The sequence below is a fragment of the Drosophila subpulchrella genome, chromosome 3L (assembly GCF_014743375.2).
Source record: "Drosophila subpulchrella strain 33 F10 #4 breed RU33 chromosome 3L, RU_Dsub_v1.1 Primary Assembly, whole genome shotgun sequence".
Classification (NCBI taxonomy): domain Eukaryota; kingdom Metazoa; phylum Arthropoda; class Insecta; order Diptera; family Drosophilidae; genus Drosophila; species Drosophila subpulchrella.
In genome coordinates, this window is record NC_050612.1 from 7,104,807 (window position 1) to 7,126,414 (window position 21,608).

At 40.6% G+C, this 21,608-nt stretch overlaps 4 protein-coding genes across 9 annotated transcripts; 3 read left to right on the plus strand and 1 right to left on the minus strand.

The window, feature by feature from the left end:
- The first annotated feature begins 2,204 nt into the window (after nt 1–2,204).
- On the plus strand, nt 2,205–4,298 carry LOC119553873 (bestrophin-4-like). Its single transcript, XM_037864530.1, has 6 exons — nt 2,205–2,339; nt 2,400–2,510; nt 2,562–3,309; nt 3,396–3,584; nt 3,656–3,893; nt 3,966–4,298. The coding sequence occupies exons 1-6, from the start codon at nt 2,269–2,271 to the stop codon at nt 4,205–4,207; spliced, it is 1,599 nt and encodes a 532-aa protein (XP_037720458.1). The 5' UTR covers nt 2,205–2,268; the 3' UTR covers nt 4,208–4,298.
- Nucleotides 4,299–4,716: 418 nt separating this feature from the next.
- LOC119553495 (bestrophin-4-like) lies at nt 4,717–6,568 on the plus strand. Of its 2 annotated transcripts, none has more exons than XM_037863905.1 (5): nt 4,717–4,845; nt 4,900–5,644; nt 5,730–5,921; nt 6,007–6,124; nt 6,184–6,568. In XM_037863905.1, exons 2-5 carry the CDS (start codon nt 4,928–4,930, stop codon nt 6,417–6,419), a joined length of 1,263 nt encoding a protein of 420 aa, XP_037719833.1. In that variant the 5' UTR covers nt 4,717–4,845; nt 4,900–4,927; the 3' UTR covers nt 6,420–6,568. The 2 variants fall into 2 exon arrangements, with proteins under 2 accessions (XP_037719833.1, XP_037719832.1); XM_037863904.1 differs by having other exon boundaries at nt 4,911–5,644.
- LOC119553494 (bestrophin-4) lies at nt 6,529–8,713 on the minus strand. Its single transcript, XM_037863903.1, has 4 exons — nt 8,573–8,713; nt 8,408–8,518; nt 7,542–8,085; nt 6,529–7,490 (listed from the first exon to the last, which is right to left on the minus strand). The coding sequence occupies exons 1-4, from the start codon at nt 8,641–8,643 to the stop codon at nt 6,612–6,614; spliced, it is 1,605 nt and encodes a 534-aa protein (XP_037719831.1). The 5' UTR covers nt 8,644–8,713; the 3' UTR covers nt 6,529–6,611.
- Nucleotides 8,714–10,198: 1,485 nt separating this feature from the next.
- LOC119553840 (cationic amino acid transporter 2) lies at nt 10,199–17,750 on the plus strand. 5 transcript variants are annotated; one of them, XM_037864483.1, is made up of 9 exons: nt 10,199–10,323; nt 11,408–11,621; nt 11,684–11,778; nt 12,638–12,932; nt 13,227–13,511; nt 13,573–13,677; nt 14,092–14,907; nt 14,966–15,241; nt 15,324–17,662. In XM_037864483.1, the coding sequence occupies exons 4-9, from the start codon at nt 12,692–12,694 to the stop codon at nt 16,784–16,786; spliced, it is 3,186 nt and encodes a 1,061-aa protein (XP_037720411.1). In that variant the 5' UTR covers nt 10,199–10,323; nt 11,408–11,621; nt 11,684–11,778; nt 12,638–12,691; the 3' UTR covers nt 16,787–17,662. The 5 variants fall into 5 exon arrangements, with proteins under 5 accessions (XP_037720411.1, XP_037720410.1, XP_037720412.1 ...); XM_037864482.1 differs by having other exon boundaries at nt 11,408–11,599; XM_037864484.1 differs by having other exon boundaries at nt 11,408–11,778; nt 17,520–17,750.
- The last annotated feature ends 3,858 nt before the right edge of the window (nt 17,751–21,608 follow it).

Genomic DNA, 21,608 nt, shown 5'->3' on the forward strand with positions numbered 1-21,608 from the left:
ACATCGTTTCTATCAATATTTTCAGCACCGTAAATTCATTGACAGGGAGATCGAATCGATGATTATTGTGGCAACGCCTCAATAATTCTGGCAGTTTTTTTGTATGCACTTTTTGAAAAATGGTCACAAAAAACAACACCAGCGGAAACAACCATGAGGCAAATATTGGTTGCCAGTGGGCAAATGCTGAACTGCAAACGGACTTCTGCTGGCCACGCTGTAAGTTGACCGTGTGAGATGATGGCCAGCACGGCGATGATTGCCATGGCTTCGCCGGCGAATATGTATATGGCAATGGTCAATGCTAATTGCCAATTATGGACAAATTCGCCCGAGCGCGAAATTAAATTAACCCCTTTTTTGTGCTCCCCCAATATCAGAGGACGAAAATCCGCATCTGCAATCCTCAACCGCGTCATCAATCAGGAGCAGCAGGCGACAAAACACAAACTACGCGATGTGCAAATATGAAATATTTATGGCCACATATCTGCCTGAATTGTTGCCGAGGACATGGGGCTTTTGCGAATCGGTTACGGCCTTTGGTCGGATGACCAACTTGATGATGGGAAGGCCAATTAGTCAGGACCAGCTGACGACTTTAAACGTTTCAAGGCACTTGACTACCTATATAATAAAAAAAGAACAATAAAATAAAGAACAAAGTAAACAGAAAAGGGTACCATTTTAACCCATTGTTGGTTCCGCAATGTAAAATTTCATTTTTGTGTTTGTATAAATATTTAGGTACAATATATGTAGATTAATAATACTATTCAAGATATACTCTTTAGATCAGACTATTTAATTTAGCATGCAGGTGAATACCCTTAGTAATGGTTAATAACTGATTTCCTCATTTAACTCAATTTGGGTTTGAAAATATTCAAAAATATTAAATGCTTTTAAATAATTTTTTTAAAGCACTATCTGCGGTTTTTTAAAATATTAAACAAAATGTATATTATAAATATTTTGAAAAGTGAATGGTGTAATGCATCTTAATAAAAATCGAATGGCGTAAACTATAAATAAATTCTAAGATTAAATAGCATAGTTAATCAAGAAGTATGTGTACCCATGTATAAAGTAAAATAAAAGTTCAAAAACCATTACCTTAAGAGTAACCTCCAATGAGATATTATCCCTCTCTCAGCACTTGCTTACATTTTAACACATTTACAAAAAGGAAAACCACTTTAGTGCCAACATATCGATCCGCAATTATAAATTGGAAACAGCAGTAAGGACTCTGGGGAAAAACAAGCCCCCATAATGCCCCAAATGAGTTAAGTGGCGAGCAGAATCGGAATTATTTTACCCTCAGCCGCCCTCAATCTGAGCATTAAATATGTTGTATAATAAAAAGTCGCCATAGTTTTTCATTCTCGCATGGTGAGCTGCCAATGTAATTTCATTTCGTTTTTGTCGCCATTTTTACAGCGCAGAAAATGCTGTCAAGTGTAAAAAATAATAACACGCATCGCGTCAGATTTTCCATGTTTGGTTATGATAATGGAAGGCACAATGAGAGCCCGTTGGATATCCTTTTTTTCAGCCGCTGCTCATGTGGTTTTGCCGCTGTCAGGAAGGACTTTTCTGGCACATGACACAAGCACATGGGTATTGTGGCTTATAAATGATTCACAAAACTGTACGTATTGTCTTAACGCATCAAAGGCAATCTTTGTCACAGGAAGCAATGAAATCGATTCACAGTTCCTGCGGGAGGTCTCGAAAGGGTAAATAAAAACAAGAAGGAAAAGCTACTATATGGATATCCGACTGCGTGGTACTTACTAGTCATTTTTTGACATCTCTACATGTTCTTACATAAAAGAAGTGGGCTTGAATTGGGTTGGGACTGAACCATATTACTACACCCCTTTATTTTTTCAATCGCAGGGTATAAAGTAAAAAATCCATGGGAATGGTTCTCAGAATAAATAAAATTATCCACGAAATACCTTTAAGGGAGGGGAATATATACCTGGATAGGGAAACAAAAAAGTAACAACGATGTTCTGCCAACACCTTTTTAATCATGTCTTTTGATTTCAATTGTAATGTTTCATTTTTGTCTTTGTTATTTTTCACTCCAGAAAATAAAAACATTCAGTTGAAATACTCTAAATGGTTTTAAGCCAATATAAATTCAAGAAAAAAGATAAATTCTTATTAAAGAAAAATATACTTTGCTTAGACTGTCAACTTTTGTTTTGTCTGTATTATACACGATTCGAATTCATTCAAGGAGATTTTTCCATCATGACTGTGACCTACACCTCACGTGTAAGCACATCGAATGTCGTCAGCAATTTCTTGGGCTTGCTGGTGAGGTAAGTACTAAAAGTATTCTTCTTCCCTTAAAATACCCTAATATTATACTCACTTCGAAGATGGCGCGGCAGCATTTATAAGTTAATATGGTTGGACCTTATTGTTTTCTTTGGACTGTACGTCTTGCTGGCCATTACATATCGGTTGTTGATAAATGAAGAGGGCAAAAGGTGAGTTAAGTTAAGTTGTACTCTGGACCAAATTAATGGTGGATGCCACAGATTTTTCGAAGCCATTATAACATATTGCGAGGTGAATGGTTCCCTTATACCATTATCCTTCGTGTTGGGGTTTTTTGTGAGAATTGTGATGAAACGCTGGTGGGAGCAGTACACGACCATTCCTTGGCCAGATGGGATTGCCATTTTGATCAGCACCAGTATCCATGGATCCGATGATAGAGCCCGCGTTATGAGGCGAACGATCCTAAGATATGTCTGCCTGTGCCAGGTGCTCGTTTTTACCATGATATCACCGCGAGTGAAGCGTCGATTTCCCACTTATAATCAAATCATTGAGGCTGGGTTCTTGCTAGAAAATGAACGAAAGATCATTGAGACCATGGATCAGGCCTTCCCAAGTTATCCGAAACACTGGATGCCTATCGTTTGGGCAGCTAGTATTGTGATGAGGGCCAGGAGGGAGAATAAGATCAGGGATGATTACGCCGTTAAGACGATCATTGATGAGCTGAACCAGTTTCGCGGATATTGTGGGTTCTTGCTTTACTACGATTGGGTCAGTGTTCCGTTGGTGTACACCCAAGTGGTCACCGTGGCCACCTACTCTTTTTTCCTGTTCAGCGTCCTCGGACAGCAGTGGATGGAGAACGCCTCAGATAAGGAAGGCGTGAGTATTAGCAGGTGGTTCCCCATCCTGACGGTTCTCCAGTTTTTCTTTTATATGGGTTGGCTCAAGGTAGCCGAGACTTTGATCAATCCGTTCGGAGAGGATGATGACGACTTTGAGGTAAGATCACGTCTTATTATTTCTCTTATCGCAATCTTAATTTTGGGAATATTTAATAATGGCTCATAACTTAAATTGAACTACAGCTAAATTGGATTATCGATCGGAATCTTACTGTCGCTTATTGCATTGTGGACGAGATGCACCAGGAGCATCCTGAACTGGTTAAGGATCAGTATTGGGAAGAGGTGTTTCCCAATGAAATACCCTATGCTATACCAACTATGCGACATAACCCTCCGGAAGCTTCAACTGCATATATGGAAACCCAGAGGGTAAATTTATTATCAGTTTTTAACTACCAGTTTTATAAGCTGTACGAAAATTACTTCTTTTGAAACTCTAGAGAACCCGTGGATCGGGACTTTCGACTCAAAGTAATCCTAGTAACCGTAGTAGTAGCCGCAGTAACCGTTTACGGAACAGCTTCAAGCAGAACTTCTTGGGAAGACCATCTGCCACTGGGAGCTACTCAGACTCCTTCCAAATGGACGATGGATCATCTCGAATGACCTTCAGTGAAAGTCAGTTTACTATGGAGCACCAAGATTTGCATAGCTCTCGTAAACCTTCTCAATCAACGAGTAAGAGTCTGACTTATGTCATTAAATGATTTTAGAAATTATACTTTTAATTGAAAATCGTATTTTTCACAGTTGATTTCAATGCCCTTATTGAGCAGCGTCGTCGTGAGCGCACGGAGCGAATGCGCCACCGATTTTTGGACATGAGAAGTACCCATCTCCGTCATGATAATACCGGTGCCCCCTATACGGTCACAGTTCTTCGTCCTCCGTCCGATGAAACTCTATCAGAAAGTCAGGAAGCGGGAGACAGAACCCAACAGGACCCTTCGTCCAAGGCTAACCCACAAATTAAACCAGAAAAGAACGATTAAAGAGATGAGAAATAAGAAATAATGAGCTCAATATAATTGATATGTCAGCTTAATTTTACATTACATTATTTTAACTTCACGAAAATTCGCTTTAAAATAAATCCAAATATTTAAATAGGTACCAAAGACATTCATTATTTTTAAGTTCTATTTCTAAAAGATAGGCTTAAATTGGTTAAATTTAAATAACACTTCATACTACTTTTCGAAAGAGGTGAACATGGTACCCAAATTAGAATAGAAAAGTGATCCTGTATTTACTTCTTATCAACGTAACTGCCACACCATTTACTTCAATGATTTCTACAAAAAAAATGAAATTAGATCCCTTGAACTTTTCTGTCAAACCAGGTCCCCTGTCAACTTACTTTGGATTATTAATTCATATTGTTTAATCATGACTGTGACTTATACATCCAGCGTAAATACCTCAAGTGTAGTTAACAATTTTCTCAGATTGCTGATCAGGCAAGTAATAAATCAAGTTTATAATAATTCGTAAAAAATTCCAAATTTATATTTTAAAGATGGCGTGGCAGTATTTACAAGCTGATTTGGGTTGATCTCATTGTCTTTTGCGGACTGTACTGCTTACTAGCGGTTACATACCGCGTGTTGATCAATGATGAGGGCAAAAGGTGAGCCTCTTTAAATCAAATTCCATAGTAAAACAAGCTTTAATAATAACTTAGGTTTTTTGAAGATATTGCGTCCTATTGCATGAAGCATGGATCTCTTATCCCCCTGTCCTTCGTGATGGGATTTTATGTAACGATTGTAATGAAGCGATGGTGGGAACAATACACCACCATTCCTTGGCCAGATGGGATTGCCATTTTGATCAGCAGCAGTATCCATGGATCCGATGATAGAGCCCGCGTTATGAGGCGAACGATCCTAAGATATGTCTGCCTGTGCCAGGTGCTCGTTTTTACCATGATATCACCGCGAGTGAAGCGTCGATTCCCCACGTATTATCAAATCATTGAGGCTGGGTTCTTGCTGGAAAATGAAAGGAAGATCATTGAGACCATGGATCAGGCCTTCCCAAGTTATCCGAAGCACTGGATGCCCATCGTTTGGGCAGGAAGTATTGTCATGAGAGCAAGGAGGGAGAGCAAAATACGGGATGATTACGCAGTTAAGACGATCATGGATGAGCTCAACAAATTTCGAGGTCGCTGTAGCTTTTTGCTCTACTACGATTGGGTAACTGTTCCACTGGTCTACACCCAAGTGGTCACCCTGGCCACCTACTCGTTCTTTCTCTTCAGCGCTCTTGGGCAACAATGGACGGAAAATAACACTCAACAAGGTCTGAGTGTCCTCAGGTGGTTCCCTTTCCTAACTATTCTTCAGTTTTTCTTTTACATGGGATGGCTCAAGGTGGCCGAGTCATTGATCAATCCTTTCGGAGAGGATGATGATGATTTTGAGGTAGCGTTAAAGATATTTATATGAATTATATTCCTTCGTATTTTGATTGGATCTATTTATTTATTACTATTTTATCTATATTTAGCTTAATTGGATTATCGATCGAAATATTACCGTTGCGTACTGCATTGTGGACGAGATGCACCAGGAGCATCCTGAACTGGTTAAGGATCAGTATTGGGAACAGGTTTTTCCCAATAAAATTCCCTACAATATTACAAGCAAGCGCACAGGTCCTCCAGCTTCATCGACTTCCTATATGAAAATACCACAAAAGGTATATTTATTCACCCCTGTAAGGGGTTTTTAAGTTTAGCTAAGAATAATATGATAAAATTAATGTGTATTTAAACATCCACCAGAACGTACTAACAAAATCATCAACTAGTGGGAGCTACTTGGATTTCTTAGAAATGAACGACCGTCCTTTCCAAGACCAAGACCAAGACCGTCCTTTTACCCGTAGGCCTTCGCAATCCAGTGAGTGGCACTTAATTAGTATATTGATTTTAAACTTAGTTAAACCCTTTATTTTCCAGTTGACTTCTATGAGCTAATTGAGCAGCGTCGTCGAGAACGCACGGAGCGTACCCGCCACCGGTTCTTGGACTTGAAAATGCATCTTCGCCACGATACTTCGGGTACTTTCTACACAATTACAGTCCCTCGTCCTGCGTCTGAGGAAGTTTCATCTGAAAACCAGGAAGCCGAAGAATCTCGGCAGGACCCATCAAGTGAGACCGAGTCTTTAAGTAAGACAGAAAAGATAGATTAAAATGGAGAGGAATTACCGAAAAAAACCCACTTATAAACGAGGACATCTAAACTATTTCGATTATAATTGATACCTCTTATCCTTTTAGATAAGGGGAAAACCTCAAATGTTTGAAAGAATCAATTTTTATTATTGTCGTCGTTATCTCATAAATTAATTTACAATACATATTATTCTTCTTTTAATTGTTTTTCATTCATTGTCAGCGTCTTTGTCCTTATCCTTGTCCTTCTTTCTTTGGCTGGTGTAGCTCATGTCGGTCTGAACCTCAGATTCCTTCTTCGGGACGTTAGTCCTAGATCCCGCTGCAGATCCTCCATTTGAGCCAAGGTCTCCCTTCATCAACTCCATCGCGAGGGCGGCGTGCTGCATCTGCCGGTTGACACGCTCCCTTTCCCTCGTCTCCCGCAGTCGATCGAAGTCGTCCTTGCTGCTGGAATCCACAGTCCTTGAGTCCAGCTCATTTTCCATCTCCTCGCCACCCTTGTCGTCAAAACTCAGGGTATCTATACTCTGGTTCCCCGAGGAGTACGTTATCGATACGGAACTCTTGCTCCAACTAAACTCGCGACGGGCAAATCGGATGGTAACTTCGTCCTTGGTCTCGTCCTCATCGTCGAATTCCGTAAAGTCGTTCTCCAAACTTACCTCACTCTTCGTTGAGTGAACGGGATTAATTTTTGGAATGCCCAATCGAGCGGTAGAGGCCTCTGGATGTTCGGCCCTTTCAGACTCGACCAAATAGGGCAGTTCGTTGGGGAAGACCTCGTCCCAATACTGATCCCTCACCAATTGGGGATGATCGTTGTGCATCTCATCGACGATTAAGTAACTGACCTGCAGATTCCGATCGATCAGCCAGTTCAGTTCAAAGTCATCGTCGTCATCGCCAAAGGGACAAATCAAGGTTTCGGCCACTTTTAGCCATCCCATAAAGAAGAAAAACTCCAGGGTGCTGAACAACGGAAAGTAGTAACTAACGATATTATTGTAGTGCTTAACATCCCGATCAATCCACTGATGACCAAAAATTGAGGCCACGAAGTACGAGTAGACGGCCAGAGTTACGACCTGAAAAAAGTTTGCTTGGTAAATAACATATGCATATAATAATAAACTTACCTGCGTATATACCAGTGGAACAGAGATCGTGTCATAATGGATTAGCATATTGCAACCGGCTCGGAATTTATTCAATTCGTCAATCATAGACTTCAGTGAGAAGTCGTCCCAAATGCGTCCTTCCTTTCGGGCCCTTGTCACAATGCTGGCAGCCCAGACGATGGGCATCCAGTATTTGGGATGTTTCGGAAACTTTGCATCCATTGCCTTTATAATGTTGGCCTCGTTGGCGTTTAGAAGACCCACTTCAATCAACTGATCGTAAGTGGGAAAACGTCGCTTTATGACGGGGGATATCATTGATAGCACCATGGTCAGGGCCAAGCACACATATCTCATGATTGTGCGCCTCATCAGACGACCATGTTCATCCTGTCCACGAACTAAGGCACTCACATAAACAGCCAAAGGATCGGGCCAGGGAACCGTGATATACTGACTCCACCAGCGCTCTATAATAATGCCCACGTAGAAACCCAGCACGAAGGAAAGCGGTATCAAGTTGCTGTAGCTATGACAGTACATTACAATGTCCTCGAAAATGCTGGGGGGTTTTGTGGAAAAGATAAGTTATGGGGAATTATGGGGTAGTAAAACACATTTTCAGGTTATTGCATTTTATATAATTGTTATTTTTATTGGAAATCTTCCGCAAGTAATTTATTTAGTCTAATAATTGTCATAATATATAGATTGATAACTTAGTTTAAAAATATTTTAAAACAAAATTGTATGTTAGAATTTATAATTAAAGTAATAAAATGATTAGTAATGCAAATATGTTTCTTATAATATATTCTTAGCAGAGTTTAAAAATGGGATCACCTTCCTTTATATGACATTTTTAAAAGTACAGATCTACTCACGGTTTATCGACATCCCTTAGAGCATAGCGGTAGATTACAGCCATCAAGTAGTAGCAGCACAGAAATGCCAGGAGGTCTACCCATATAATCTTGTAGATGCTCGCGCGCCATCTGTGGATTTATCAGATATTTAGACACTATATAGGCCAATCAAAAATGTCTCACCTCATCAAAAGCTTCCAGAAACAGCCAAAATGGCTGCATGTTGCCACCTCAGCGGTGTATGAGACAGTCATACCCGAAAATTGTCAATTGGAAAACTTTAATAATACCGAACGGCTGGGAAATCGACTTGGCAATGGCAATGGAAATGGAAATGTGAATGGGAATGGGAAACACTTTGTGAGGCCATAAGCAAAGCCAACTTTGAAATTAGTTCTAGTCTTCGGTTTGGTTGGGGGTAATTTTGCCACTCGAGCATTAAACGAAGGCAATTTGGTAGGCGCGTCACATTTTGTGGGCGTAATTATTTAAATTAGATCATTTATATTTGCCGCCAGGCCAGCAGACAACCCACAAAGGCCAATTTGCCACACGCTCTGGCCCGCACATGTGATGGAGTCTGCTCCTGTTTCTCGTACTCCTCCAGCTCCTTGCCACATATAGTAAGCATATAGATGCGGATATATGTCTGTCTGGCGGCATCAAGAAGGTGCAGAAAAATTTTAATACCCCAGCACACATTCCGTGTGGCCATAGCGGCAGGGCTGTGATTTTTTCCCACTCCAGCGGTGAAAGTGTGAAGAGCATTTCGAGTATCTTATCAGCATTTATTTGGTCATGTCGAGTCGGCTGATACCATGTCCTTCAGTAATTCGAAGCAATCTATAAAAAGCAAAGCTTATATAGAGTAAATCGGTATAGCAAAGTTAAAATTTTTTTCTAAAATGCAATTCAAAATTCTCATTTTTCTTGTTCCCAAAAGTGTTTAGCGTTATTAATCTATTTATTTATAAATTACAATAAAAAATAATCTCAATAAATCATCAATGTCAAGATTATGATTCAGTTTGAAATGAAACTTTACACTTTAAAGTACCTAAAGCATACAAACAAATATAGTGAGTAATAGACACGTGATAATAAACTTAATAAAAATTGGGTTTGGTTTAACAATGTTTCTAATCAGTTTGTAGATAGTTAAACAGCTGCTAATGCTTGCATTCGTTTACAAATGAATTTAATATGGCGAAATGAATTTGTCAGTGGAAGTGTGGAATTTGCAAATGGAAAAGTCAGAAATGCTATGGATAATAAGCTAAACTTCTCTTCTCTTTGAAGAGAATACGTACACCTGAACAGTGCAATCAAACCAGATTTGTTTAATCGGCTTATCTCGTATCAGCAAATCATATCTGGAATTATGAAATCAAGCCATTCATTCACCTTCTTATATGGCCCGAGTTTACGTAATTGTAGATTTCACCCAGATAAGGCTTATAAGGTGGGTCTACGTATGAATTTTTGCATTATTGATTCTATTTAATTTTTAAATAAACCCAATAAATACCAAATATAAGTATATAATAAATTGGTGTATTTTCAGAACTCCAAATCAAGTCTTCAAATAAAGCGCATCCGTGCTATCAACCGACTTAACCACTCCATAAAATCTACAAATTTACACTCGACAGCTAACGACAATAAAAGCTACAACATCTAGACCAAAAACAATAACAGTAGGAAGACGAGCAGAAAGCATTTATAATTGTGTTCGTCTGTGCGATATTACTATTGCATTCCACCATATAGACGGCCAGTTCTCGTAGCGCTCTCTCTATATATGGGGCCAGAATATTATCTTACACTTTCAGTTAACGTTATACACCGAAACCGTCAACAACCGAGCTGTGCGACAGTGCGAAAGAGAGAGCGATACGGTGCGCAAGAGAGATAGCGAGACAAGCGGGAGAAAAGTATGAATGTTCAAATCTAAAGCCGAAAAACGGCAGATCGGAAATGAAGTAAAAACGTGAATACAAACAACGTTATCAAAAACAACATAAATAACACAGTTCTGAAATTGCCTTGTAGGGGCGGCAAAAAAACAAAACAAAAATCTGTTGTTTCGCTATCGCAAAGATCATAAAACCGAAAGTCGGAAAACCAGCAACAACATCGAGCAGCAGCAGCAATATCACAGCAGCAACATCAAAAACACAGCAGCAATATGCGACGTCACACAGTGTGATTCAGGCCCTCTCCCTCGTTCTGCGGCCCCTCCCCCTCGCACACCTGCTAATTTTTTTCGTATTCGCTCTAATTACAACCCAGATCATCTCAGTAGCCCTCCATCCGATCCCCCGAATCGCACCTTATCTTCCTAAATCCAGACGACTTCAAGTCGCCTTCGTCTCTTATCAGTTTTGCTTCGGGTGTGCACTGAGAGAAATAACCATTGAGTAAAATCTATATTTGTATAAAGGATGATATATTCAAGATATATTTAATTGAACAATAATAACAAACAAATAAAAATGATAATCAGTGTTAACCCAAATCAATTTGCTATAAGTAATGACCAGAAAGTATTTAACATTTTTGATAGCAATAAAAATTTGCAATTTTTTTTCATGCTATATAAAATAAATTGTTAAATTTTTCAACTGTTGTACATCCAGATCAAACATATATCCGACTTAAAATGAATTAAAATAAATACATTTTGTAAGATTTGTGGCTTTACAAAACTAATTATTACCTTAAAAGAATTTGTATAGTTTTCGAAAAATTCTAGGCGGAAAAAGTGTACCATTTTGATTATTTTTAAATAGTTGTGAGTTAAAGCAAATACAGAGGGTACTCTAAGAACATTTTTCAAGATAACTTTATTGTTTACTTTTAATTTTCTATTGTCTGTTGTTTGCTTAATATGTTGGCGTTTAATCTATGATATTGATTTTATTACAAAATACAATTTTTTCTTATTGCTTGAAAATATATTAACGATTCAGTATTTTGTTTTAACATTTGTTGTAATATTTATGTATACGCCTCCAGTTTTAGGTAGACTTTTTTCGCCGTGTAGCCCACTCTCTTCGCCCATGGCTACCTATCTCTCTCGTCGGGCTGAGGAGGAGGTTCCAGTTCGGCTCGCCGGCCTGGTGGTCTTATCTTAGGAGGAGTACGCGAAGAATTCGCGGATGTAATACGACACCAACAGCCTGCAGACAGACGCTCCCAGATCGCCAAGTATGCCAGTCACACTTTTGTTGTCCGTTTTATATTGTTTTGTGTGAGCGGAAATCAATAATAGACTTTCAATTCATTAATAAGAACCGAACAAAGCAAACATATTTGCACTGAGTGCACTGGAGCAGCAACTGCAATAGGAATCGAACAGAAGCGTGAAGAAAACTGTTTCAAAGTCGGTGAGTTAAGTATCAAGTTTACCATAATTATATAAATACAGCATAATTTTTCATTCGACAAGACCGGCGGACTCACCTAGACCCACTTAATTATCTTAGAGCAAACGAATTATAAAGTTAATAATAGAAAGGCAAACAAAGTTGCAAAAGATATTATAGGTAAAAACTTGAGCATCTGATTCTTATCAAAGTGTGGAGTATTTCTTCTGGGATAAGGTGTGGGTGCTTTGGTTAGTCACCCGTTGAAAAAAATATGAAAATAATGATTAATGCCAGATATAGATTTACAAGGCTGATTTTGAAAAAGATGTGAGATTAGTTTTAAGCTAAAAAAAATATCAGGAGATGTATTGCATTGGTTCTGCAATTTGGCGCATCGACTTTGGTGTTTCAAAAATGAGATGCTCGTTTAAAGCTTTCCTATATCGTTTCATATTTATGTGGGTTTAACTTATTTTCTGAGACATTACAAACTAATAAATCACTTCTTCCTTAAAAGTAAAATTGTTGTGAATTATTTGTATATGTGTACTTTTATTGATGCCCTCCCCTTCATAAAACTTTCTATAGAAAGGCGCCTCTGAAAACTTTTCCATTACAACTTCTCCGCCACCGAAACCTTCCCACACAGCACTCCCAACATATAGATTACCTATACCCAATTCTAAGTGGAGCAATCGAGTTCAGACTCGCAGCTCACAATAGCCTCGCCATTTACGATTACAATTTGAGCTCAATTATTTGCATTATACAATCGGACGGCGTCACAAGATAAGACAATACGTGGATCGAAGTGCATTATGATCTTGGCTAAACCCCAGAAAGCGACTTAGCGAACCTGCAATTTTTTCCTTTCCAGAATCCCAAGGTTTATTGAACTTTCCCCAAAAACGAGAGATAGAGATACGGCGAAATGGTTCGGCAATTCTCGCCCTGGAAGGTTCTCACCCGGCGCAAGAATCTCCAAGCCGACGGCAGCGAGGGGGAGTCGAAGCTGAACCGAGTGCTGGGACTATGGGATCTCACGGCCCTGGGAGTGGGATCGACCCTGGGAGCGGGGGTCTATGTGCTGGCCGGACAGATAGCCAAGGATCAGGCGGGTCCCTCGGTGATGATATCGTTTGCCATCGCCGCGTTGGCTTCACTGCTGGCGGGTAAGTTCGATTGTAGCAACAGTGCAAACTCATTAAAGTGTACACTCAAACAGCGATATATTATTACGCATTTCACTTTGTTTGAATAGATTGAATATTGATCAAAATTGGTAAAAATAACTACATTTGTCCCTTCAATAAAAGGATAGAATTTGTATTATTAAGTCAGTTCGTGTATATGAATTTAAATTTCCCTACAAAGTTATGTTCTTCGATATTAAAATATTTTTTTTATTAAACTCTAATACTGTAATATCCCATTAATATTTATGATACAAATTCGTTTTCCTACAGGAGTTTGCTATGCGGAGTTCGGCGCTCGAGTTCCAAAGGCGGGATCGGCCTATGTTTATAGTTATGTCTGCATTGGGGAATTTGTGGCCTTTGTCATTGGCTGGAATCTCATTTTGGAATATGTCATTGGCACGGCAAGTGTATGTAGGGGTATCAGCCTGTACCTGGACTCCTTGCTGAATGATACCTTGAAGAACACATTTGCCGAGGTGGCTCCCATGAATGTCAGTTTTCTTGGCAGTTATTTTGACTTTTTGGCCTTTGGCTTAGTCGTGGTTTTTGGAGGTAAGGGAAAGTTATCTTTGGTTTGTTTCATTAATGACTAATATAATCTTTAATATGCTAGTGGCACTTGCCTTTGGTGTGGAGACATCAACAATGGCTAACAATTTTGTCACCTGCCTGAATATATTCATTCTGGGATTCGTCATAATTGCTGGCGCAATAAAAGGTAAGTGTATTTAAATTAATCACATATGCGTAACGGGGGAGTGACAGAAATTTGTTATTGCGAAATTCGTAGGAGTTTTACATAATTATCAACACAAGTTTTCCCGGAAAAACTAAACTAAACTAAACTATAACGGAACTATGTAAAATTGAAATAAATCTAATGATTCAAAAAACCTTTATAAACAGATAATAGTAATGTATCCTATATAATTCAATAACATGATGGTTAACTTGATTCTACGAATTCATATCTATAACTTGATAGAAAACCGAGCAAGAAAACAGAAAATTTCCAGCTCAGTAATTTCAAGAGTGTTTAAACAACGTAATAGAGCAATCTTGATTAAAGATAGTCACCCTGATTTCCGATTATGTTTTCTTAATTAATTGATTGTTGTTTTTCGATTCCCAGCCGACTTCTCCAACTGGACGGTGGATCCGAGTACTGTCAGTACGAATTCTACCATCGGAGCAGGGGGTTTTTTCCCCTTTGGATTCGAGGGTACTCTACGTGGAGCTGCCACCTGCTTTTTTGGCTTCGTAGGATTCGATTGCATCGCCACCACTGGAGAAGAGGTCCGGAATCCTCGGAAAAACATTCCGAAGTCCATCCTGCTCTCGCTGCTGATCATCTTCTTGTGCTATTTCGGAGTGTCCACTGTACTAACACTGATGCTGCCATATTATCTCCAAGATGCCAACGCACCACTGCCATATGCCTTCGAATACGTTGGTTGGCCAGTGGCCATGTGGATAGTCACCGTTGGTGGTTTGGTGGGTCTGATGGCGAGCCTCTTTGGAGCCCTGTTTCCACTGCCCAGGGTGATGTACTCGATGGCCCAGGATGGCCTTCTGTTTAGATTTCTGGGCAAGGTAAGTCCGAGATTCCGAGTCCCAGTCACTGGATCCATTGTGGCAGCTCTTTTCACGGCCGCAATCGCTGGACTCTTTGATTTGGCCCAGTTGGTCAGCCTGCTCTCCATCGGCACTCTGTTGGCCTACAGCGTTGTGGCCTTATCGATAATGCTTCTCCGGTATATGGACTATTGTGAGGTGGAGGAGAATCCAGGACAGAGGGAAGTTAGGGCCTCGGAAACCACTTCTTTGACCTCGAGTTCCGAGCGATTTACTTTGGGTTCGGTTTGCACACAGCTATTCAATGTCCATCGCATCCAGGAACCAAATGCGATATCCTCGAGGATCGTGGGAGTGTTGGCTACACTTTTTTGTGAGTATAAGTAATAGCAATTTTTAATATTACTTATATACTAATCTATACCCTTCAGGCCTGATTTCCTTGGGAATAGGGGTGTTGATAATGCAGGCCCACCATTTGATTGCCTCTAAAGAGATCTGGGCCTTGACACTCCTAGCTGTCCTAGTCCTGCTGATGTTCCTGGTGATCCTACTCATTTGCCTCCAGCCCAGAGAAGCTCGTCGGAGGCTATTCCGAGTGCCTTTTGTACCGGTTGTCCCGGCCATCAGTATCTTTATCAACATATATCTAATGCTACAGCTGGACAGTTGGACGTGGATACGTTTCGGGGTCTGGATGATTGTGGGTGAGTCGAGTTCCACATTAATAATCCCTTTGCATGTGGTAGAAAATAATGCATGCGGCATCAACTAACTTAAATGTCCTAGGTATTCCCGTATTCCTTGCATGCTGGTATCTGTATGATTGCAAGAATCCACAGAAGAGAAATCCCGAAAGATGGGCCTTCTACAAGGCGCTGAAGGGGTTGCAGGAAAGTCGAGAGCAGGAGTATCACTGCATCTCCAAGGAGAGTGTTTTGACCCTGGAAACGCAGCTGAAGAAGAGTCCCTGCAGCAGTTTGAATCAGATTCAGAACCTAAGTGATGTGGGCGAGGACCTAATCGAGGTTAAGCATGCGAATGGCAAGGTGTTCTATGTGGAGGATACCAAGAGTGAGAATTCCACTGCCACTTTGGGCTCCGACCCTGAGTCCCCTTCGCGGGAGGATGAGCAGTCGGTGATAGCCATGTTGGACGATGTCCTGGATGCCGAGGAAACACAGCAGAGTCAGCAGGAGCTGGACCTCCAGCAGCAGCTGATTTTCGAGCGGCACTTCAGCATGGACTCCGAGATGTATCCGAGTGTCATAGAAACCGTCATCGTGGCCACCGTTCACAGCAGCAGCGATGATGACGAGGTCCCAAGTGGTAATCCCCTAAAGCTGAGTAAATATGAAGAGTGCAAACTGGTGGCCCATCAAATGCTCGAGGAGCTGTTCAATAGCGAGGCTTTCTACGAACAGTTGGAGAGAGTTAAGTCCAAAGAGGTTGTCGTGGTGAAAGAGGATAATTCGGAGGGGGACGTCCAATCTGAAAAGGAATCGGAGGACCGTACGCCTGTTTTTATGCGGCAACGTCTACCCTCGCAGACTTCCCTCAAATCCCAGGCCTCCGCCGTTGAGGATCCCCTGCATTCGGCCAAGTTTAAAGACCGCTTAAGCCACATCATTATGAATGGCAATGCCCACCAGGTGAGGGGGGTGGCCAAGAGGTCCGAGGAGGAGGAGCAGGGGGTGGAGGCCCCGGTGGAGGAGCCCAAAGCAAGGCCGCTGCTAAAGCAATCGAAAAGCGAAACCGATGTGCGTCGCCTAATGCTCAAGGCCATCAGTGAGCTGAAAATCGACCATAATGAGACTGGTAATGCTGATGAGGTCCTCACCGAAGTGCCCACCACTCCAGGAAGCCCCTCAAAGACCCCGGTTCCAGTTGCCATTGCAGTTGTGGCAGTTGCAGTTCCAGGTGCCACCAGCAACAACATACCGCGTCCACCGAAATTCGATCCGGTGCTGTACAAGACCATCAACAGCATTAGTTTGCGCAAACAGCGACCCAGTTTGAGTCGGCAGGCCATCGTGGATGCCAAGAACCCGGCGCTCCTGCCGCCGGATTTGCAGCCGGAGACGCGTCCGGATCCTGGCGAGCAACCGGAGTCGAAGCCGCTGCCATTCAAAGCCAAATTGGAGGCCATATTGCAGCGGGGTCCCTCGCACCGAACCCAACAACATCCGGACTTGGTGCGTCGCCAACGTCCGCAGTCCACCTACATAGAGGTCGAGGAGGTGGAGAGCTGAGGGGCTCTATACCCATGTATACGCCCAATGTATATCACGGACCCCCAAGCAACCAAGCCATCCAAACACCCTGGTGAAACCAAAGAGGGTGCCATTTTCCCCCAGTTAAAAGTAGTTAAGTTCTGCATGTCAATCGGAATGCAAATGCAGCCCGTCTTGTACATATCTAACGTAGCTTTAGTTACAAGTAGTTACTAGTCAGTAGTTAGTATGCGATGCAAGCAATCCTAGATGAAAAGCACCAGGTGGATTGCAGGGAACAAAGGAGGTGACTAGAAGGGGTTCCTCGTTAATTGTTGAAAGTCAAATGATAAAGAAAGAAATGGTAAAGAGTTCCTAACAAGTGGAATATTTTCTTTCGGTAAATGAAAATATTTTTGAGTTCTTTTATAAAATTATAGTTTTATGGAACGGAAGCTTTAGCAAAGAAAGAACATTATATATTACTTTAACGATAAACTGATTGATATACAGTTGCTAAATTAACTAAGAATGAGTTAAGTGATAACTAACGAAAAGTTACAGTTAAAGATAATATATATAACAAACATATAGACAAGATCCCAGTCTTAATCCTTACCCCTCGCAATCCCACATAAATTAACACGCATGATTAGCCAACTCAAGACTAGTCCGTAAAGTATTAAATGAAGTGGTATTATAAACGTCAAAACTAAGTGCATGCCCAAGATACCTCCAAATACGTAAGCTAATCGGTTCTGTAATCGCCTAGGACTATCCATATACTTTTTCTATGGACTGCCCAACAGCTACCGGGAAATGAAGCGTCAAAGGGCTGGATGGCAGAAGCTCAAATATAGCGATCGTTTTTGAACGGGGAAACGTCGAAATGTTGATAATTATACAAATATCCATATAGGTGTATATACACGAATGCATCACTAAGCCAATTTGATAAATTGTGAACAATTTGTTGTTTATAAATAAAAATCTAGTTGTAATTAATAAAAGTCAGATGAGTTTACCTGAGTGGGTTCGGAAAACAAGAGGAGAATGGGAAGAAAGAAATGTCGATGGCAACTGCAGCCGCTTCCGGAATCGATTCCCCGATGATCTTGCGTAGAGTGTGCTGTATTAATAACCCAATGAATGGGGATCGTTCATTGTCGTTTAATTCCCAGTGGCCTTGTCTTGAGGATGGTTCTTCCCTGACTGCACTGACTTTGATAAATTAATTGGCATCGGCTGATCGCCGAGCGAGAGTGTGCACTGTTCTCGGGGAGTGTCTTTCCCCTTTGCCCTTTTCGAATTTCCTTGGAGAGTTTCAAAATGGTTTTACACGGAAAAATACAAAGCACGGAGGGAAATGAGAAATATTTCAAAACAATTTAGGAGAGTGTTTAAATTAAATAACTGTATTTAATATAAGACATTTACAATTTGAAGAGAAACTAAAAAAAAATGTGTTGATAAGATATTTTGAAATAAAAAAAAAGTTATTTTAACACATATTAATATTCATTTTTAGAATCGTATGTAAATATATACTCACTCATACAGTTTATTATCAAATAATTTGGTTCTTAGTTTAGCATTTTTCAAAATGCCTTAAAGAACAAAGAGCAGTAAATACAAATAATTTTGAGCTTAGAGTACATTTTTTAAATTTTGAATCATTATTAATATTTTTATTAAGAAAGTGAAGAACAAGAGCTTAACCTTAATCCGTAATGAAATAAGGTAACCTTGAATGTGAAATAAACTATGATTTTTCCTCAGTGTTGCGTTCCCCTTTGCTTTGATTTTGATTAGACGGAAACATCCCCTTGGGCAGCCGATGCGGCAGCTTCCCCCTTTTTGTCTCAGAACCAAACTATGCTCTGATTTATGCGGACATTCGTTTGGGCATTTCTTTGGTCAGGTTGCGATGCTTCTGGTTCTACTTACTGGTGCTGCCTTTGATGCCAGTCTGGAGATTTGTATAACCACAAGACGAAAGACGAAACAACTGGCGACTGTTTGGCGTCCCAACTCCACGGAAAGATGGACTTGGGAATGGTATGGGACGGTGCGGGGTGGCTGACGACTTTTGTGCTGCGTAAGTGTAACAAATTGTAATCGTATTTGGCGGGGACTTTGTCTGGGGCGTGCCCCTGACTTCTCCGCCCCTGCTTTATTATTATTAACTTTGTTATGGGCCGGAGAGAGGAGTATCCATCTAGTTGGTAGTCCCAGAAGTCGTCTGGTGGTTGTTTTGGTTGTTTGCTACACTTGCTCAAAGACTGTCCGCCCCCTTTATCTAGTAGACCGTTCAAATAGTTTTATGGCATATTTATGGGCGCCAAAACTTAAAGTCCCTCTGGCTAAGACTTTAAGACCTTCGAAAGGGGGTGTCTCCGGGGGTGGAGTCCAAGATCTCGCCCTCACATTGCCAGCGCATTGACATCGGGCTCTGTGACAAATTGGCAAAGAGCGAGACTAATTAATGCAGGGGGAATACGACAACTTTGGATATTGCATACCATTGCGTGGAAGGAGAGCTACTGGAGGATGGGCTGGGTAAATATTCATGTGGGAGATGAGATTCCATAAATAAGAAGCAGGAAAAAAGATCAGATTTGGTAAATTTACATAAAAAGGGGTGACATATGAGTTTTGAGTGATTGAAATGTATCTCAATGGTTGACATAGGTAAAGAATAAAATTTTTTTAAGGTTTTCATATGCACAAAGAACATTGACATTATCTTAAGACTTTTTAATTAAAAAGTTTTTTACAAATAAAAACTATTAAAACCTTTTTTATTTGTAGGCCTTGTTTACGTATCTTACTGTTGAAAACTTATTTCCACTGTCAAAAAGCGAATATGAACTTTTTTAATATTTTAAATAGGATACAAGGTTTCATTAGATGCACTCCATTGCTGTAACTCTCTTTTAAATAAATGGAAAAATACAACTATATTTTCAGATCGTTATTTTCTTTTACTAAACATTATGTTCACTAATTTTGAATGTTTTTCCCATTTTTCGTTGACGAATTCCTTTGATTTTACCTGCTCCAAATGAGCTAAGCTTTATCTCACACAGTACACCCCCATTTTTTTCTGAAACAATTTCTTTTCAAATTGGTTTTCGGTTATGTAATCGTTGCTCAGCTCTAATAACATTTTCGCCCATCCTAACTCCTTCGTTGCCATGTTTTTGTTTGAAGTTTCGTTAGTTTGTTATTATTTCCACTGCCGTCTAAAGCGGCTTTTCCATATTCATAAAAATTGCGAGTTTTACCCCACACACTCGCATTCCGACCGGACGTAATCCTCTTAACGTGGCCGGACAGGAAAACTCTCGGCGTGTTCCGTTCGACTTTGGCGTGTCCCCTGATTTTCTCGTATTTTGTTTTGCTGGATTGTTTCGAAAATTAAAATATGTGCTGGGAGGGCTGAGGGTTTTAGCCAGGAGCGGAAGTTGTCATCATCATTTGTCAGGTAAATGCGGGCTGCAGTTGCAGTTAACAAACTACCGACTGCTACCAAAGTCAATGGCACTCCACAAAAACATTTTGTCAAAACAACGGAGGCGGCTGCTACTGTACGCAAAGTGGATCAGTGGATTTGTCCCTTCCAAATACACGAAAAAAAGTAATTTTCCTAGCAACAGCTGCACAAATGCAGGACCTCAAACTCACCGAACGAAACCATGAAAAAATGGAAAAAAGGATTAGCATTTGGGCTTAGCTGTTTGTTCAATCGGCCATGACAGCCAGCAACGGATATGGTGCATGTTTTCAGGTTTTCGGGACTGGATTCTGGACGCTGGATTTTGGCTCTGCGGTCTGTGCATACATATGTGGATGCGCATATATCCTGTGGCTGCGGTGCGGTCCTGAGGTCAAGTTGAGGGAGATTAATGTTGGAAAACTCATTTTGCTTCCGGTTGCTTACTCAAAAGAGGAGTTATTGTTTTCTTAGGAGTTAAGTATGGGTTATTAGTTGAGAAACTCCTTTTTTCCGGTTCCAAATGTACAAAAGAGTATGACGTTTTTGTTAGCCACAACGTATTTCTTTTTTGAAATATGCCTATAGTTTTCGGAAACCATATATTTTTATTTTAAAACTAAGATTATTTTCAAACCCTTAATTCATTTACCACAATCAATGCCAATCGAACGTGTTGTGGGTCAAAAGTCTTCAATTGTTCTCTTCCCTGAACATTTACCAGAAAATGCCCTCTCATAATAGAGCTCTCAATTGCGAAGACACCTTGCCAATTGGTAATCACGATTTTGTTTAAATTTCATCACAGTTCGCTTGATTTCTCAGCACTTCTTTTGAGACTTCTGCCTCTCTATTAAAATCCCAATCTTAACCGTGGTCCTGTGGCTCCTTCTCTACATTCCAGGGTGCTCCTCATAATTGCTCCTTTGTCATTTGCCACAACGCACAAAGGACTCAAGAAAATGGTCGAGGGAAAAATAATACGCTGTTGATTTTCTACTCGACTTCAATTGATTTCTATGAGCTATCTGTGTGCCTCTAATTTTTTCTCATTTATCTTGTTTGGGACAAATGGTTTGTGCTTGTCATAACCTTTCCTACTTCTACGATTTTTAAAAAAGAACTCTCCCTTTTTCCCGGTGCCTTCTTCTTGTATCCCCGGGCATTCGACAATTTTTAAAGAAGAATAATATTTACCGAGCCACGCACAATGGCAGGACACTGGAGAAGAGGACTCTGGGACATGGCATTGTTTTCGCATTCAATTCCCTGACAATAAGCATTATTGAGAATCTGAAATGTGGCCGGCCCGACCTGCACACGTTCGCCCCGTCTCTTTCGGGGCCCATCTGCCCGTCCCTCTCT

What these genes read in the sequence shown, in the direction of transcription:
- LOC119553873 (XM_037864530.1), top strand. Translation starts at nt 2,269, where the DNA reads ATGACTGTGACCTACACCTCACGTGTAAGCACATCGAATGTCGTCAGC. An exon ending in AGGATGATGACGACTTTGAG is followed by an intron (nt 3,310 to 3,395) that starts GTAAGATCACGT and finishes ATTGAACTACAG; the next exon opens with CTAAATTGGATTATCGATCG. An exon ending in TAAACCTTCTCAATCAACGA is followed by an intron (nt 3,894 to 3,965) that starts GTAAGAGTCTGA and finishes TATTTTTCACAG; the next exon opens with TTGATTTCAATGCCCTTATT.
- LOC119553495 (XM_037863904.1), top strand. An exon ending in ATATGAAAATACCACAAAAG is followed by an intron (nt 5,922 to 6,006) that starts GTATATTTATTC and finishes AACATCCACCAG; the next exon opens with AACGTACTAACAAAATCATC. An exon ending in CCGTAGGCCTTCGCAATCCA is followed by an intron (nt 6,125 to 6,183) that starts GTGAGTGGCACT and finishes TTTATTTTCCAG; the next exon opens with TTGACTTCTATGAGCTAATT.
- LOC119553494 (XM_037863903.1), bottom strand. Translation starts at nt 8,643, where the DNA reads ATGACTGTCTCATACACCGCTGAGGTGGCAACATGCAGCCATTTTGGC. An exon ending in TTCTGGAAGCTTTTGATGAG is followed by an intron (nt 8,519 to 8,572) that starts GTGAGACATTTT and finishes ATAAATCCACAG; the next exon opens with ATGGCGCGCGAGCATCTACA. An exon ending in TTCCACTGGTATATACGCAG is followed by an intron (nt 7,491 to 7,541) that starts GTAAGTTTATTA and finishes AACTTTTTTCAG; the next exon opens with GTCGTAACTCTGGCCGTCTA.
- LOC119553840 (XM_037864483.1), top strand. Translation starts at nt 12,692, where the DNA reads ATGGTTCGGCAATTCTCGCCCTGGAAGGTTCTCACCCGGCGCAAGAAT. An exon ending in AATTGCTGGCGCAATAAAAG is followed by an intron (nt 13,678 to 14,091) that starts GTAAGTGTATTT and finishes TTCGATTCCCAG; the next exon opens with CCGACTTCTCCAACTGGACG. An exon ending in AGTGTTGGCTACACTTTTTT is followed by an intron (nt 14,908 to 14,965) that starts GTGAGTATAAGT and finishes TATACCCTTCAG; the next exon opens with GCCTGATTTCCTTGGGAATA.